The 18,404-nt window shown below is 39.1% G+C and overlaps 1 protein-coding gene across 7 annotated transcripts in view; it reads right to left on the minus strand.

The window, feature by feature from the left end:
- The window catches only part of METTL4 (methyltransferase 4, N6-adenosine), a 131,113-nt gene that overhangs the window by 85,062 nt on the left and 27,647 nt on the right, over positions 1-18,404 (minus strand). The window contains exon 9 of one of the 7 annotated variants that reach the window (XR_007721113.1): positions 11,498-11,635. The exons of 4 other annotated variants lie outside the window; for them this stretch is intronic. Coding sequence is in view for 2 of the 3 variants with exons in the window: in XM_050767422.1 (XP_050623379.1) it covers positions 15,333-15,478 (146 nt within the window). In the remaining variant the exon portion in view is untranslated. Of the gene's footprint in view, positions 1-11,268; positions 11,636-13,873; positions 15,479-18,404 lie in introns of those variants that run through there. 2 more of the 7 variants (XM_050767425.1, XM_050767422.1) reach the window with 2 other exon arrangements.

Raw genomic sequence — 18,404 nt, forward strand, 5'->3', positions numbered from 1 at the left:
GAGAATCGCTTGAACCCAGGAGGCAGAGATTGCAGTGAGTCGAGATCGTGCCACTGCACTCCAGCCTGAGTGACAGAGCAAGACCCCAGCTCAAAAAAAAAAAAAAAAAAAAAAAAAAAAAATTTAAGTGAACTCCAACATTTGAAATTACAAGTAGAATACTGAGAATATAGTAAAAATAAAGTCTACCAATACGCAAAATCCCCTGGGTCTCAGTAAGGTGGAGACAAGCTTCAGATATGCATCCCTGTGGGCACTACATTTCTATCATGTGAATGCACTCTTCACTGTATTTGTGCAGACATGGGATGGTATATGACTATCAGAACAATAGCAGTTGTATAATTTTTAACAAAATTGTCTTGGTACAGTTCGAGATCAGCCTGGGTAACATGGTGAGACTGATCCTCTACAAAAATACAAAAATTAGCCATGTGTGGTGTGTGGTGCCCTGCACCTGTAGCCCCAGCTACCTGGGAGACTGAGAGGTGGGAGGGTTCCTTAAGCCTGGGAGGTTGAGGCTGCAGTGAGCCATATCACCCCCAATGCACTCCCACTTGGGCAACAGAGCAAGACCCTGTCTCAAAAAAAAAAAAAATCGTCTTGATATTTATAGTAGTAAGTTTTCTAAAACATTTATTTCCACAGGTATTCCATCATTAAACTATGGAACACTGAAAAAAATGACATGAAAAGCCTGAATGATATAAGAAATTCAGTAAAATCCTAATTAAAATAAATGTTGCATAATAGCAATTCTTACCAATATATGTCTTTTATAAAATGCTTATGAATACTTTAGAGAATCAGGGCACAGATTTGTAGTCTTTAAACACTCCAGAAAATAATTATTTCTATGTGCAAAAGAACTGACAATGTTCTCTTAGTATTATAAGTTGTACCACTTTAGCAACTCTAAATTATTTGAAAACCATACATTTACAACTGAGCTAATATTATAGAATAGCTTGTGGAGTTATTAAAATCATTCACTTTCTCTAGTTAATAAATATGGAAGAAAATCATTCTACTTAAGAAAAGATTTCCCCCTATGAAGAAAGCATGAGTGTCTACTCTTTTAGGAACCAGCCTATCTTTAACTGTCTTCCAATCTTCCTTTTTTGTATTTTTTTTATTTTTTGAGATGGAGTCTCGCTCTGTCGCCAGGCTGGAGTGCAGTGGCATGATCTCGGCTCACTGCAACCTCTGCCTCCCGAGTTCAAGTGACTCTCCTGCCTCAGCCTCCCGAGTAGCTGGGACTACAGGCACGCACTACCACATCTGGCTAATTATTGTATTTTTAGTAGAGACAGGGTTTCAGCATGTTGGCCAAGATGGTCTCGATCTCCTGATCTCATGATCCGCCTGCCTTGGCCTCCAAAAGTGCTGGGATTACAGGCGTGAGCCACCGTGCCCGGCCAACTGTCTTCCAATCTTTCTATTCCACTGACATGCCTGTTTCTTAGGAAAGTTATGAACATTATTGCAATATTACATCTTCTTAAATATTTCTTTTTTTTTTTTTTTTTTTTTTGAGACGGGGTCTCGCGCTGTGTCACCCAGGCTGGAGTGCAGTGGCGCGATCTCGGCTCACTGCAAGCTCCGCCTCCCAGGTTCACGCCATTCTCCTGCCTCAGCCTCCGAGTAGCTGGGACTACAGGCGCCCGCCACCACGCCCGGCTAGTTTTTTGTATTTTTAGTAGAGACGGGGTTTCACCATGTTAGCCAGGATGGTCTCGATCTCCTGACCTCGTGATCCACCCGCCTCGGCCTCCCAAAGTGCTGGGATTACAGGCTTGAGCCACCGCGCCCGGCCTTCTTAAATATTTCTACAGGTCTGAATCCTCTATTAATCCCCACCTTCTGGAAAACTCTTACTTCCATTTGGGAGAAAGGAGAAGAGGGTTTGAGACCTGTCACTGTGGGTAAAACGGTAGACAAGTCACTTAACCTCTCCGGGCCTCATTTGTAAAAGAGGGATGTATAATAATGTAAATAATGTCTGCCCCACAGAGTTGTGAGGACAAATAAGATACTGCATGTAGCAGTCCTTTGTAAACTGCACAACTTTACAAACACACTAATGCATTATGTCTGGCAACGAAAATTTCCACTCACTCCATCAAAAACCTCCCTTCCCTACATTAACCTTCAACTTTAATACAAACATTTCCAATCCAGCATGAAACACATCTTTCTCAAGCTCCTACCATGCATAAAGCAAGGTGCTAGGAGCTAAAGATCCAAAAGGGAAGAGTCAGGGAGGAGGCTGAAAACTGCATGAGCTCAGCTATCCCATTGTGTGTAACAGAATAGAACAACCTTGAGACATGTTGTGTATAAGCATAATCAAAATGCTTGACTTTGAGAGTTTTTTCTCTATGTTCTTTTACTTAATAACTTTCAGAAATTTCAAGAGAGCAAACATATTTTCTGAAATTAAAAGCTTTTAGAGTACCAAGCTTACAATAGAACATGTGTCCTCAGAGACAATAAACCATCTGTCCTATCAATATGTTTAAAATCCTAGTGTGATATAATGCCAAATATAGTATATTTCTCAGTCTTAACATATGGAAAGGTTGACAGAGTCTCAAGGCCCTGATTCCTCCATGGACTGCCCACCTCCATCATAGGTCCAAGAGTGAGTTTTAGAACCTCATCTGTTGTAAGCTTGGACAGATCAAGTGTAATGCAAAGATCACTTTGTCTAGAGTTAGGCTTGGGCTGGACTGTCCATGTGTCCTCTGGGCCCTGCCATATTGCCTGCTGGGCTTTCCTAGGCACCCTCCCAAGTGAAAGAGGTACCCCTGGGCCCTTCTTTCCAGCCACTGGAGAGAAGAGACAAGAGGGGAACAGAAAGAAAGAGAAGGATAAAGAGAAAGGAAGAGATCCAAAAGTAAATGGCCACCCCCAAAAAGTAACATGTGAAGAAAAGCACTTTTAGCTTCTTCATACTTCCCCCTGAAACTTTCCCCTTTATGCCAGGCTCCACCCCATGGTCTGGATATATGGACCTGAGGATTTCATTCTAGATCAAGCTTCTTTTCTCCAGGAGGGAGGAAGGGGTAAGTATGAGTTCAGCTGGGCTCTTACTCCCGTGCCTTCTGCCATGAGAAAGTCATGTCCTATTCAAGGCTGTTCCTCTGGCCTGAGACACTGAATGAGAAGATGTACATAGTGTCTGAATCTGACCTGTGATCTGAAGCAGAACCATGCCAGCCAACCTGCAACTACAAACATATAGAGTGAGAAATAAATCATGTTAATGTAAACCACTGAGATTTTGAAGTGGTTTACTGTTACACAGTATAACGCAGCAAACACTAACGAATTAATCTCCCAAAATAAGGCATGCAACAACTGTGTTTGCCCTATTACTCCTCAGCTGACACAATCGAGTCAATAACTTAATTGTAGCCTCTTCTGGCTTTCCATCTCCCAAAATCTTTTTAATGTCCCATAAAGCCGATTTGGACACCATTACTAATAGGTAAAAACCAATTTTACCTATTAGACGTTTACAGAACATTCCAACTAACAACAGCAGAATACTATTTTTCTAAATACATATGAAATATTCACCAAAATAAACCATATGCTGGGTGATAAAATAAGTCTCAATGAATTTTAAAAGAGATTTAAATTTATGCTTGAAATTTAACCAAAATCTCAACTGTGGCCTTGGGCAAGTCATTTAATTTCTTGTTACCTCTGTAAAGCAGGCTAACAACATTGCTTCACAAATGTTACAAAGATTAAATTATTTCCTGAATAAAAGTTCTTAATCAGTGTGTGACACATGACAGCTGATAGTACTGAATTTGTCATTGTCATTATCCTTAACTTGCGTTAAAGACCTCCCAAACTCAGTCAAGAACTGCTTATCAGTAAATTCCAAAGAAAAGCCCTCACTGGAAGCCATTATCTTCAGCAAACCAGTGCAGGAACAGAAAAACAAACACCACATGTTCTCACTTATAAGTGGGAGCTGAACAATGAAAACACATGGACACAGGGAGGGGAACAACACACACTGGGACCTGCTATGGGAGGGAATGCAGGGGGAGAGAATTAGGGAAAAGAGCTAATGCATGCTGGGCTTCATACCTAGGTGATGGGTTAATAGGTACAGCAAACCACCATGGCACATGTTTACCTATGTGACAAACCTGGACATCCTGCACATGTACCCCAGAACTTAAAAAACTAAAATAAATATAAAAAACTAAAAAAAAAAAAAAAAGAAAGAATAGCCTTCAAATATATAGGCGTATAATCAATAATCCTGGTGATCTTAATCAAGTTGAAGACTGAAACACAGGAATTTTTTTTAATCTATCATCAATATTTTGGCCTCAAGACAATCAATTTCAATTCTCATATCAATGTAAAATTATTAATTTACATGTCATTGCAGATAATGCAAAAGCAAAGCTAATCCACTCAGGTGAATCAGAATCTCATTTTCAGCACTGAAGTTCCCTATGCTCATACGTCTGCTCCAATTTTTCAATTAAAAAGGTTTTCTTCAATTTAGAATATACTGTCTTTAAAGTTTCCATCAATCTAAGGCACTCAAAAAAGGAAAAGGTCATTGAGATGGTATGGCAAATGAGAAAGAACGAAGTGACGACAAAATGCAAGAGCTAAAGGACTCATAGAAAATAAGAAAATGAGGCTGGGCACGGTGGCTCACACCTGTAATCCCAGCACTTTGGGTGGCCAAGGCAGGCGGATCACCTGAGGTCGGGAGTTCGAGACCAGCCTTACCAACATGGAGAAACCTCATCTCTACTAAAAACACAAAATTAGCCAGGCATGGTGGTGCATGCCTGTAATCCAGCTACTCGGGAAGTTGAGGCAGGAGAATCGCTTGAACCTGGGAGGTGGAGGTTGTGGTGAGCTGAGATTGTGCCATTGCACTCCAGCCTGGGCTACAAGAGCGAAACTCCATCTCAAAACAAACAAACAAAAACAAGAAAACCTAGACTTAAACCTCACACCTCATACAAAAAAAATCAAAATTATTATGGACTTAAATACAAAACATGAAACGTTTTTATAAAATAGGAGAAAATATTCATGACCTAGGGATGGGCAAAGAGTTCTTAGACTTAACACCAAAAATATAATCAATAAAAGGAAAAATTTATGAATTGGACTTCATTGAAATTAAAATATTTATTCTGTGAATGGGTCGGGCACGGTGGTTCACGCCTGTGATCCCAGCACTGTGGGAGGCCGAGGCGGGTGGGTCACGACGTCGGGAGATGGAGACCATGCTGGCTAACATGGTGAAATCCCGTCTCTACTAAAAATAATAATACAAAAAATTAGCTGGGCGCGGTGGCGAGCGCCTGTAGTCCCAGCTACTCAGGTGTCTGAGGCAGGACAATGGCCTGAACCCGGGAGGCGGAGCTTGCAGTGAGCCGAGATCGCGCCACTGCACTCCAGCCTGGGCGACAGAGCCAGCCTCCGTCCCCCATGTGACTGTACAACCCTTCGCTGACACCTTGGAAAACCAAAGGGTCAGAGTGTTCAGCCACACAGAATATCCTTCCAAGAGATTAAAAGTGTTCCTAATAAATCTGCTCAATCAATACAGAGCACCTATAGGAAATTTAAGAGCACTGGCCCTCAGCCATCTCAGCAGAAGCCCAAAGAACAGAGGGATTATCTTGAAAAGATCTGTGGATTCGGCTCTAGTCTGATTATGTGAATCCCAATGAATTCCAAGCAAGATCCACAAGGTCCTTGAGAATTGCAGAACAGCAGAAAACTTGGCCTAAAAGGGACAGAAAGTACAAGACGAAAAGAAGGCTGTCAGATCCCCAAAACTCTACATACAGGAAGCAGGTTGAAAAAAGAACTCAGATGCAAGCACGTGCTGTCTTTCATAGAAAAGGAAGGATATCTCAGAGGATGGAACCAAACATCCAGAGGGTTGAACCAAGAGTTCAAAAGATAAAGCCAAGAGACCAAAGGGCAGAACTAAGAGTCATGGATTATTGCCAGGCCTTGAAATCTAATCAAGGAATTCTGCCTGGAGTTACCTGGCTGGATTTAAAAATTGCTTCAAACCAGTGAGGCTTTTTTCATCCATTTTCTCTTTTTTAATTGGTATGGCTGTAATTTTTATCCTATGCCTATCCTACTATTGTTATTTTAGGAATGTTGGGGGCAGGTACCACTTGCAAATGGAGAGGAATTTTTCCCAGGAGCTATACTTAATGGATTACACCAGAACCCTCTGTTCTCACCTAACTTAGGTGATTTAGATGATGAGATTTGGGACTTTTGAGCTGATGAGATTCTGAATTTTGAACTGATGCTGTAATGGCAGGAATGATACCCTTGAGAACCTTGGGAAAACTGAATGTATTGCATGTGTGAGATGAACATGGATTACTGGCAGCCAGACATGAGGCAGTGGTAGGTAAAATTCTAAGAATGGCTCCCAGTGTCCTTCATGTTTGTATAATCCTCTCCCTGATAAATGTGTTTGGAACCTGTAAATATGATGAAATATCACTCCTGTGATTATGTTACATTATATTAGAAAAGAGCGATTATTCAGGTGGGCCCAATCTAATCACAAAACTCTAAAAGTAGAGAGTTTTCTCTAGATTGTTACATAAGGGGAAGTCAGAGAAATTCAAAGGATAAGGACTCGAGTAGTGCTATTGAGGCTGTGATGATGGAGAGCACCACGGGCAAGGACTGGAGAGCAGCCTCTAGGAGCTGAGAGTGACTCCCAGTCAACAGCCAGAAGGAACTGGGCACCTCAGTCCTGCGACCACACAGAACTGAATTCTGCTATCAATGTGAATGAGCATGAAAACAGATTCTTCCCCAGAGCCTCCACTTAAGAGCCCAGCCCACCCAATGCCTTACCTTTGGCCTTGTGAGATCCTAAGAAGTAAAACTCAGCCCAGACTGCCCAGGACTTCTGACCTAAAAACTGTGAGCTACTAATGGGTGCTGTTTTAAGCCATTATGATTGTGGTAACTTGTTATATCAGCAGTAGAAGAGTACTACATGAATAGATTAAATGTGACACATCCATACAATTGAATAGTACTCAGCAATAAAGAGGGATGAATTACTGATACATGAAACAGAAGATCTCAAAATAATTATGCTAATTGTAAGTTAGGCCCCAAAAAACAGTGCATGCCATATAATTTCATCTATGTAAAATCCTAGAAAATGCACAAAACTCTAGTACAGAAAGCAGATCAGTAATTTCCTAGAGATGGGATGGGGAAGGGCAATTAGGGAGAGATGGATTATAAAAGATCATCAGAAAATTTTGAGTGGTGATGTTTATTTTGTTTGTGATGGTGGTTTCACAAGGTATACACCTAAGTAAAAACTCATTGAACTGTACATTTTAAATATGTGCAACTTCTTATGTATCAATTATACCTCTGTAAAAATAATAAAAAATAAGCCTCCTAGATGACTGTAGAGAAGAAACCCAAATATCAGTTTCATTCAAAAAGTGGAGAATGCAGACAAGCAGGTTAAAAAAAAATCCTCACTTAATTTCATCCCTAGTTCTGTTATATTGACAAAATAAACTGTATGCATTAATACCTTCTAAATTTCCAGCAAACAATTTTTTTTTTTTGAGTTGGAGTCTTGCTCTGTTACCCAGACTGGAGTGCAGTGGCACAGTCTCTGCTCGCTGCAACCTCCGCCTCCCAGATTCAAGCAATCCTCCTGCCTCAGCCCCCCTAGTAGCTGGGATTACAGGCACGCACCACCATGCCCAGCTAATTTTTGTATTTTTTTTAGTAGAGACAGGGTTTCGCCATGTTGGCCGGGCTGGTCTCGAACTCCTGACCTCAGGTGATCCACCCACCTCGGCCTCCCAAAGTGCTGGGATTACAGGCGTGAGCCACCATGCCCAGCCAGGAAACAAATTTTTTACAGAACAAAATTCTTCCTTTGTAACTTTTCTGAACCAGCATATTTTAGCTGCCTACTGTCTAGTAACAACAATATGGCTACTACCTACAGTTAGGAAATAAACGAAAATTTAATCAGGACACAGTTCCCACTCTCCTTTTCTCATACTGCTTAACAATCTCTAAGTGATCTGCTTCTCTAAACTTCTGCATCGCTTTCCATCTGTTTCACAACTCTTAGTGTTTGACTGTATTCCATGGCTTGTTACTTGTTTCTTACAGGAACCTTGTATATTCAATTAAATTCTAAGATACTTGAAGGCCAAGAATCAGTTCATTCATTGATTAAATATTGGCAGTTCCAGGTATGTTGGTGTAGGGCAGGAAAATGTAATTTTCCCTCAAACTTTCTAAGTTCTTGGCTGGGACCCCGTAACGAAAGACAGATTAACAAAAGAAAAACAAACAGAAGCTTATTAACATGTATATATCATATACATGGGAGATACCCAGGGAATTAGTAATCCTCAAAGAGGTGGCTTAGAACCCTGGCTTATACAGCATCTGTATTAGCCCATTCTCACACTGCTAGGAAGAAATACCTGAGACTGGGAAATTTATAAAGAAAAGAGGTTTAATTGACTCATAGTTCCACATGGCTGGGGAGGCCTCAGTACAATCATGGTGGACAGCACCTCTTCACAGGGCAGCAGGAGAGAGAATGAGTACAAGCAGGGGAAATGCCAGGCTTATAAAACCATCAGATCGCATGAGACTCGCTCATTATCATGAGAACAGCACGGGAGATACCACCCTCATGATTCAATTACCTCCACCTGGTCCCACCCTTGACCTATGGGGATTATGGGGTTTACAATTCAAGGTGAGATTTGGATGAGGACACAGAGCCAAACCATATCAGCATCTTCAACAAAGAATAATACATTTTTAGACAAGTGAAAAGACAAAGGAAAAGGACCTTGAGACTCACAAGGCAGGAAACTTGAAAGGCAAATAAATGGGAAACTAATGGTAAAGGCAGAATGGTTAAATCTAGCTAATTTTAAAAAATGCAGTACCTCATATAGTTATCATTTTTATGGCAAAAAGATAAAAATGTACAATGTTATCTGTCAATTTAAAAAAAGAAAATTGTAAAAATAACCAGCTAGTTAGTAAAGTTTATCATAGAGATTCCTCTGTGCTGTCTCTGGGCTAAGGGTCTACAGTCTGGTGATTCACATTTGTCCTTCCTTGTAGAGAGGGAAGGGACACCCTTGTCAATTTTTGTCTTGCTTTTAGGCAAATGGGTGGTGGGGGGACAGAGAGATTTTCTTATATCTACTTCTTCTCAATTGCCTTTAGTTCAAAATAATCCTCACACCAAAGTGGCACATTTTGGGGTGCATATTCTGCTACTCTTTGTTGGAATAAAGAAAAAATAATAATTAGTCCTACCTCCAATAATTTATTAAGGGAGGAAAAAGGGAAGAAAGAAAGAAGGGAGGGATGGAGCAAGGGAGGGAGGGAGGGAGGGAAGAAGGGGGGAGAGGAGGGAGGAGAGGGAAATGAAGAGAGAGGTATAGATATAGATATCAATGATATAGATACAAATTTGTTCTACGTGTTCTAAAAGAAGCATGCAAAATGCTCACTTCGATAATAATTACCTCTGACTATAAAATAAGAGGTTTCACAGAGGTTACAGAGGTGAAAAATAATTTAGAAACGCTTTGGTACTTTTGTATATTTTCCATAAGCCTAAAACTAGTCCAAAATAAGGTTTTTTTTTTTAAGTGGGTCATGAAATTAGAGGTGTTGCCAGGAAGACTGTAATTTTTTTTCAAATGAGCAAATACGGAATACCTGCTAGGTTATTAGGTCCTATGCTAATCACGTTCAGTTATTTCATTTCATCCTCAAAATAATTCTATAAGGCCCAAAGATTAGCCTTCTTATTCCTTAGAAAAAGGAAGTTCAAGATAATATAGTTTAATTGCTGAAAGTCACTCAGAAGCTAAATACATCAAGACTCAACATGTAGATCTAGCTGATCTTAAAGTCTAGCTAGTTTTTTCCTGGCAGAGAAAGTACCATGAGCAAAAGCAGAGGCCTCAATCAGGTAACAGCATATAGTCCAGTCTGATTAACATTCAGGGTACATGTGGACAGTGTTGGGAGAAGCAATTTAAAAGCAGGTGGGGAACCATGTTTTTCTTTAATGATATTGACTAAAAACAGTTTTAATACTGCAACCACTCTGTTTGCCTAACCCATCGTCCAAAAGTTTCCCATTGTCAGCTACCTGACAACCAGGCCAACATTTCATCTGAGAAAATAAATTAGTTTCCCTGATGCTCTCCACTACTAGGTATCAATGTGTTTGTATATGGCTCCAGGGACTTGGATGGATACTGAAAAATCTAAGAGGTCCCAGTCAAGTTCACAGAAGTCCCAGGAGGTCTAGGTTAACCCCCTAGGAATATTTAGGGGGAAAAAGTTGGTTGTGAAGTTATCATGGTAGTTCTGACTTACTTTCAACCTGGTGCAGACTGGTCAATAGAGCTGTGAATTTAATCAAGATCCCGTCTGGAGTTATGAGTTGGCCCATATATCCAAACACTGGTATCAGATCACCATAAATTATCTGCACTTGTACTTGCGTTACATATTCCCTTTTCTAACTACCCATACAGCCTCAAATCCAGTTGAATATTTTGCAGAAGAGCTTCCTTAAAATGTGAGCTTAAAATGGCTCATCTGATTGAGCTGTTAAAATACAATGGCATGGTTAAAATGCTTATGGCTTATGTCAAAGGGTTATGTCAGATTCTGAGTGATTCTGAGTTGACTGAGGCTGTCAGTTCAACCAATGTCACTAAAATCTCTAACAAAAAATACTATGTTAATAACACAAGAATGATGATGTGGTATATTGAGAAAGGTATGTTTGGGTGATTACATATGAACCATTCTACATTTGCCCCAGGCCATACAATGAACCTCTGATTAGTAGTTGATGGATCTACTATTAAGATCTGAAGTTCAGGTCGGGCGCGGTGGCTCAAGCCTGTAATCCCAGCACTTTGGGAGGCCAAGACGGGCGGATCACGAGGTCAGGAGATCGAGACCATCCTGGCTAACACGGTGAAACCCCGTCTCTACTAAAAAATACAAAAAAAAAAAAACTAGCCAGGCGAGATTGCGGGCGCCTGTAGTCCCAGCTACTCGGGAGGCTGAGGCGGGAGAATGGCGTAAACCCAGGAGGCGGAGCTTGCAGTGAGCTGAGATCGCGCCACTGCAGTCCAGCCTGGGCGGCAGAGCGAGACTCCGTCTCAAAAAAAAAAAAAAAAAAAAAAACTGAAGTTCATTAGCAAACATGATGCAACAAAAAGTCCCTTAGTTTAGGAACCAGAATAGAATTCAAGTCTTGGTTATTAACCTTATGAGTAGCCTCTACGAACCTATTCCCTCATTATACCTATACCTTTGTAAGATTGTTTGGAAGATAAAGTGAAACAATTGAAGCAAAAGAACTCTAATAACCACAGAACAGTGCCAACAGTGCTGTGGTGCTTACCAAGGTATGGTAGGCCAATGGTGCAAGACATGAATCAAATGAGGTAAATCGGACAGCATCTTCAGGGAAGGGAAGGTCCTCTGAAGTGATTATAATCCTCTCAATCATATCAGGAGAAAAGCCAGCATCTGCCTGAAGCTGAATACATAAAAATGCTCAAAAGATATGTGTCTCTTGGGTAGTAAGTCTGAGACGGTAAGATTTGGGAGCCAATGATTCTCTTGTGAGAATGAGTTTGCATCATAGTATTTAGAGGACTAGAACAGGACAAGGTAAAGAGAGCCTCCTGCAAGGACAGAGCAAAGGCAGAACTAAAGCTATACCCAGATCTAGATCCAGACCTATATCCCCAGTGTCATGGACTAGGCTTAAGGCCACTAGCCCATGGTGATGTTGGCCTCTCAAAGGTTGGCATTCAAGAGAAGAAACCTATCCCATTGGTGCCTTTAAGGCCATCTGCAGAAATAGGCCTTCTTTACTTGGTCTGTGCCTTATCAACTGGAAAATTCCCTGGGTGGCACATAAAGATCAACTTCCTAACACCTGCAGCAAAGCGTAACACATCTATTTTGAACCAAATTTATGTGGCATGGGCCCAAAGTCTCTGAACATGGAAGAAACATCGTCGCTAAAAGGCGACCTATTTAGCACCTGTGGAATTCAACAAAGAGCAATGTAGAGTAGCCACACAGCTTAGTCAGCATGGCAGGAGGCAATCAAAACACGAAGCCCAAAGCCACATGTGGCCCTTGTTTTAATTTGTTTCTCAGGCAGGACCACAATGGGAGAGGAGATTTCACAGCTACCTCATGTATGAAATCAGGTGCAGGTTACAAACAAGAAACAGAGTAAGAAAAAAAGGATGTTTAGACAGAAAAACTGTATGGGCAGTTTAATATGCTCGGGCAAAGGGATGGAATTAACATTTAATTTCCAGTGTGTTCCCTGAATGACAGTCCAGACTGTGATAAGAACTTTTTGACCTGAAATTTAAAAAAAAAAGTGTCACATTTTTGGAGTGCTTAAAATATTCCAAGCACTATTACAAGTGCCTTGCATGTATTAACTCATTTAATCCTCATAACTCTATGAGGTAGTATTATTATTGCCTATATGCATGAATGGACACCAAGGCCTAAAGATTTAATTAACTTGCTCAAAGTCAAAAGTCAGTTGGGTTCAAACCTACACAAGTTGGCTTTAGATTACACTAACTGTGCCACACTGAACTTACTGATTTAGGTACAAAAAAGACCCTGTGTCTACAGCGGCCAAGAGAAAAGAAAAACTGGGTCATACTTTGACTAGAGGACACAAATAAAGGCTGAGGAAGAAAGGAGGACAAATGATAAAAAGGATCAAGTTTTTTAAAGAGAATCTGTTTCCAAGAGTAGTTGTGCTTTTGTGTGTTTTGTGTTGTGATTTTACTCTACTGGATCTCACGTAGCAGGGTGAAAGAGTGTCAGAGAAAGGCCAAGAATTCCAAGGATATGACGTTATGAGGCACAATTCCCCCAGTTTCTTGAGTGGTATTAGCAGTTAAGCACGTAAAGGCAAAAGAGCTCGATGGGGAAAGCTAGAGTGTAATCCTATCACTTGAGAGATCCTTAGTCATTTGTTCTGTTTTCCATGTTTTTACATAAAATACAGCATGGGCTATGGAGTCAGGAAACTGCATCCTAGTTTCGAAACTTGTTGTGTGTTTACAGACAAAATAGTCCCCTGGGCTTCAGCTTTCTCAACTATTAAATGAAGGTTGTATCTATCTCTCAGGGTTATGCAAGGATTAAATGCAGTAAGTAAAAAGCATAGCACAGAGTAACATATACTACTCAACAAATGTTAGCTGCACCGCTTTGCCTAAGCATTATTACCGAGAGTCCTAAAAGACTTTAAGCCTATGAAAAGAATGTGATAGAAAAAAAAACCCACAAAATTCTTACAAGTTATAAAAATAATATAGGAAGCTCTGAATGAAAATGCTCTAAAATATGTAAGTCCAACAGGTCAGCTGGCTAAACCAACTGTAGTAATGAAGTCAGTTTGATGTTCATACTCCTTCATTTTTGTTCTCACAAGGTGTGTTATTGTTAAAATTTGCAGACTCATCCTTTGTTTAAAAAGGAGTCCAATAATTAAACTGGTGTTAAAACAAGGTCCAAAGGTTTTACAGCTTTGGAGCAGAGCTAAAACTATAGCTCTTGCAATGTGAATAACAGACTATTGAATTAAGACTCTCTCTTTTTCCTTTCAGTACCAGTATTTATGACGCAAAAATGAAAGTCCAAAAACTTGGTGAGGATAAAATGTTCCCACAAAGTATATAAAATCTATAAATACTAAAAGAAGCTGGAAAGAATTCAAATGAGATCGTGAGAAGTTTGCTTCACGTTTAATACCTTTTTCCTTCTAAATAACAAGTTAGAATAGCTCCATAAACACAAAATTAAGCCTCTGATACTACACTCACACGCTGAAAGGATGAACAAACTTCAAAAATAACATATTTTTCTTTGACAAAATCAGTAAAATTGGCAAGCTTGTCAAAGAATCATTTCAGTCTAACATTTTACTTAGTGGATAAATATTTGTCGACAATCTGTAAATAGTATAAATGCTTTTCTCAAAATGCTAAGTGAAAGAAGTCAGGCACAATAGATGACACATTGCAGGATGATTCCATTTATATGAAATTCTCAAACAGCAGAACTAATGATAGAAAGCAAACCACTATTTGCTGGGGTCAAGGATAGGAGCAGGGGATTGACTGCAAAAGAAAAAATGAGACGTTTTCAGGGTGAAGAAAGTGTTCTGTATTACGATCACTGTGGCAGACACACAATTATATATATTGTTTTCAAAATTCACTGAATTCGACGCTGAAAATTGGAGAATTTTGTGAAAATTATACCTCAATTTTTTAAAATACGCATGAATCAATATGCATTTCAAAGAATAATTTCAGTCAAAATATTTTACTTGGTAGACAAATATTAATTTGTAGAAAATCTATAAATAATATTTTTTTCACAATCACAATGTTTACTTGCCGCCATGTTTATTATAAGGAATAGCTTTTCATTTTCTTCTAGAAAAGCAAAACCAAGAAGCGCTTAGAAAGTGACCTTGAATACAATTGAAAACCCTACAAAAATGCTGTATAAACTCAGAATACTAATGCAGTACTTGGCAGGTCTTTGCATATTTTTTCCAGGACGTAATAGTATACCGAGGTTGCAAATTCAGGTCATACAAGGGCCAAGTGGATGACATAAGTGAGCAGTACGGCGGCAGTGGTACTGTGGCAAAGTGGAGAGCACAAGGCTCCTTCCAAGTGAGCCACCACCACTAGGTCCTGCAGACTGATGCCAGGAAAGAAGAGAGGCCTCGGTGTAGCCAGAGTCTCTGATGTTTAAAAAAGAAGCAGAAATCTGAACTTTAATGTGAAATATCCCCATTTTTTAGAATAATGGTTCTAAATGTTTTTTACAACACTACATGGGCCACACAAAACACATTCATAGATAGGATTATGACCTCTGGTCCACGGTGTATGTTTTCTGAACTTTTTCAATAGCATGGTCTTGCCATCTTTGTAGCTGCTTACCACTTAATTTGTATAGTCTAGAATAACATAGAATGTTAGTGCATCTCAAGTAAAATTCATCTCAAAATTGCATGAAGGCTAGTCACTTCTGGTCACTTACTGAAAAAAACAAGTCCTGTTAATATTCTAAGAATATGGGTTAGTAACAAAATTTTAAAAGTGAGTTAGAATGAAGGGAAAAGTGGTGAGGAAACAATGAAGAAACCACTACTTTAATCAAGATCATAGTCAGCTTCCAGACTCCAGAGCAATAAAATAATCCACATGCTGAAATTTGAGAACTTCATTGCCCCAACTAGTCCAACCTGGCTGTAAATTTCGAGCAAACAATTCCAAATATTCCCCATCTGGCTTGATGTAGTCTTTTAAAACCTCTGTTTAAAAAAGAAAAAAAACACAAAAATTATTATTGAGGAAGGAATCCATTTCCTTTTAGCAGTTAAGAGTAGAAAGGGAGAAATGTTTCATTTTGTTCTTAAAAGACAGCAAATTAATTTCAAGGATTTCATCACAGGCTTTACTATTTATAGTTAGCCATTTAAAATAAGTACCCTTGAGAATGGGAAAAATATCATCGGAACTTCCATAGTCCTAGTTTACTGGTTTTCATTTGTGGATGAGAAATGAGGACCTTAACACCTACATAGGTGACTTTTCAGTTTTCCAATACTGCTGATATATCTCCTGAGTACTAACTTTATTTATTTATTTAATTTTTATTTTTTTGAGACAGAGTCTCACACTGTCACCCAGGCTGGAGTGCAATGGTGCAATCTCAGCTCACTGCAACCTCCACCTCCCCAGTTCAAGCAATTCTCCTATCTCAGCCTCCCAAGTAGCTGAGATTACAGGCACACGTCGCCACTCTTGGCTAATTTTTTGTATTTTAGTAGAGATGGGGTTTCACCGTGTTCCCCAGGCTGGTCTCGAACTCCTGAGCTCAGGCAATCCACTCACCTCGGCCTCCTAAAGTGCTAGGATTACAGGCGGGAGCCACCGCACCCAGCCAATTTATTTTTAATAAATATAATCCATACATAAAAAAGAGCTCTACAAAAATTCAAAAACAACCCATTTTAAAAAAATAAGATAAAATAAAACTCTCTCTGCAACATAAATTTCAATAAAATAATAATAAATGAAGAGCTGGATATAAACAGAAATACTGAGAACAAATAACTAACATTTAAATAACTAGCCCCCTCAGCAATAAGTTGGTAGCACTAAGAACATTTCTTCATTTTCAAATTATAGATCCTTCTTTACCTAAAATTTCATCATGGTATTTCCACAGTTAAGTATTCCTTGTATTATTCAATGTATTAATAACTACTGAACATTGTATTTTCTTGGGGAAAGAGCTGTAGGCTAAAGAGCTGTTGTCTACACTAAAGAGAGAAAAGAAGGACACAGAAACTTTTGAAAAGCACATGTTCACTCAATTGGATGACAAATACTTAAATCAATGTAATCTTGATCATGCTGCTGGTTAGCTATGCTAACCACCTAATACGAATTTGGTATAAAATTCAGATAAGAAAAATCACTAGAAAAGGTAAAATATGGTTCATAATTGCTATGTAAGATTGAGCTTGGAAGATATCTATCAAATTTCCTTTAGGAATGATAAGGGTTCTTTAGGAATACTAAAGATAGGTAAGGTTTAAAAGAGAATATATTATTTTAGGTTTCATCATGTTCTTTAGTTGTTCCCCACAGCAAAACACTTGTTCATCTGTCAGAAAGTACTGGTCCTGTTTAGCAAAAATCAAAGATGTAGTAAAAGGTTCACTGTCTATAATTCAAGTGAACTCAAATTTGGGCTTTCATGGGTTCTAGGAGATGCTGGCATGAAGGCTTCTAACCCTTTCATAAGTACATAAATTAAATGCTACTAACCTTGAAAGAGAAAGATTTCCCTAGAGTCTTAGAGGACAATAACCCTACATCACTTTTCCATTTTCTTCCCATGAATTTAATGCCTTACCAGCCTCAATTCCCTTTTAATGTGCTCTAAGGTTACAATGAAGAAAGGTTTTGTTTGTTTTTGTTTCATTTGTTCAGATTTTTGGTACGAAGAGGTTAGCAACACTATTTTAAAAATGTAAACTGGAGTCAGCCAGTCAAAAATGTTTCCTTTTTTGAGCACCCACTATAATCAGTTTTATAAAACTTAACAAAAGAAGGCCGGGCGTGGTGGCTCAAGCCTGTAATCCCAGCACTTTGGGAGGCCGAGACGGGCGGATCACGAGGTCAGGAGATCGAGACCATCCTGGCTAACATGGTGAAACCCCGTCTCTACTAAAAAATACAAAAAACTAGCCGGGCAAGGTGGCGGGCGCCTGTAGTCCCAGCTACTTGGGAGGCTGAGGCAGGGGAATGGCGTGAACCCAGGAGGCGGAGCTTGCAGTAAGCTGAGATCCGGCCACTGTACTCCAGCCTGGGCGACAGAGCGAGACTCCATCTCAAAAAAAAAACTTAACAAAAGAAGCAGAATATCCATGTTTTATGAGCATTTACAATCTAATAGAAAATGATGGTCAGGTACTTGGATGGAGTAGAAAAATATATACAACCTAAACCCATTTACTACCATCCTATTTTCTCAATGTAATAAATTTTTGCATGGTTCTTCTCCTTTCTAGTTAAACCAGAATATTGTGTTTTTATAATGTTAACTACAATTATTTTATTTCAAAATAAGGTAGAAGAAATAAAGGCAAATTAATGAAAATGTATTATTCCGGTTTTTAAATATTAATTTAAAAATAAATGTGAATGTATAAATTTAAACATGAGTATGACACATAAACTTCGACAATTACATAACATCTGGAGTTAGTAAAACACACTTTAACCAATGGAGGGGATGCAATCCGTGCACAGCTAGTCATTTCCTTTTTGTTCTGAAAGCATGGGGCAGGAGTAAGAGAGAAGTGGCCCAAACATCAGTGCATATAATCCCGTCAACTAAACTTCACTCTTCAGATGGAAACTGTTAGTATGTAAAGCAGTAAAAAGAAGTGGAAATTCCTCTAAGGTAAAACATGAAAGCTAAAATTTTGATTTAAATACTTCATTTCATGATTTTCCTACCTTAAATCTTCAAACAATATCACTTTATAATGTTAGGTTGTAAACCATAGCTATTGATAGCTTATCTTTCAATCTATCGGACAAAATTTCAAAACTTATGCAAATGTATCATTTTGAAATGCCATATGCTACCAATGTGGTCTCCTACATTTTGCAGCAGAAATAACCAATTAAACTTTAGAAAAAAAAATCGGGGTGTTTCTA

This window comes from Macaca thibetana, chromosome 18 (assembly GCF_024542745.1).
Source record: "Macaca thibetana thibetana isolate TM-01 chromosome 18, ASM2454274v1, whole genome shotgun sequence".
Classification (NCBI taxonomy): Eukaryota; Metazoa; Chordata; class Mammalia; order Primates; family Cercopithecidae; genus Macaca; species Macaca thibetana.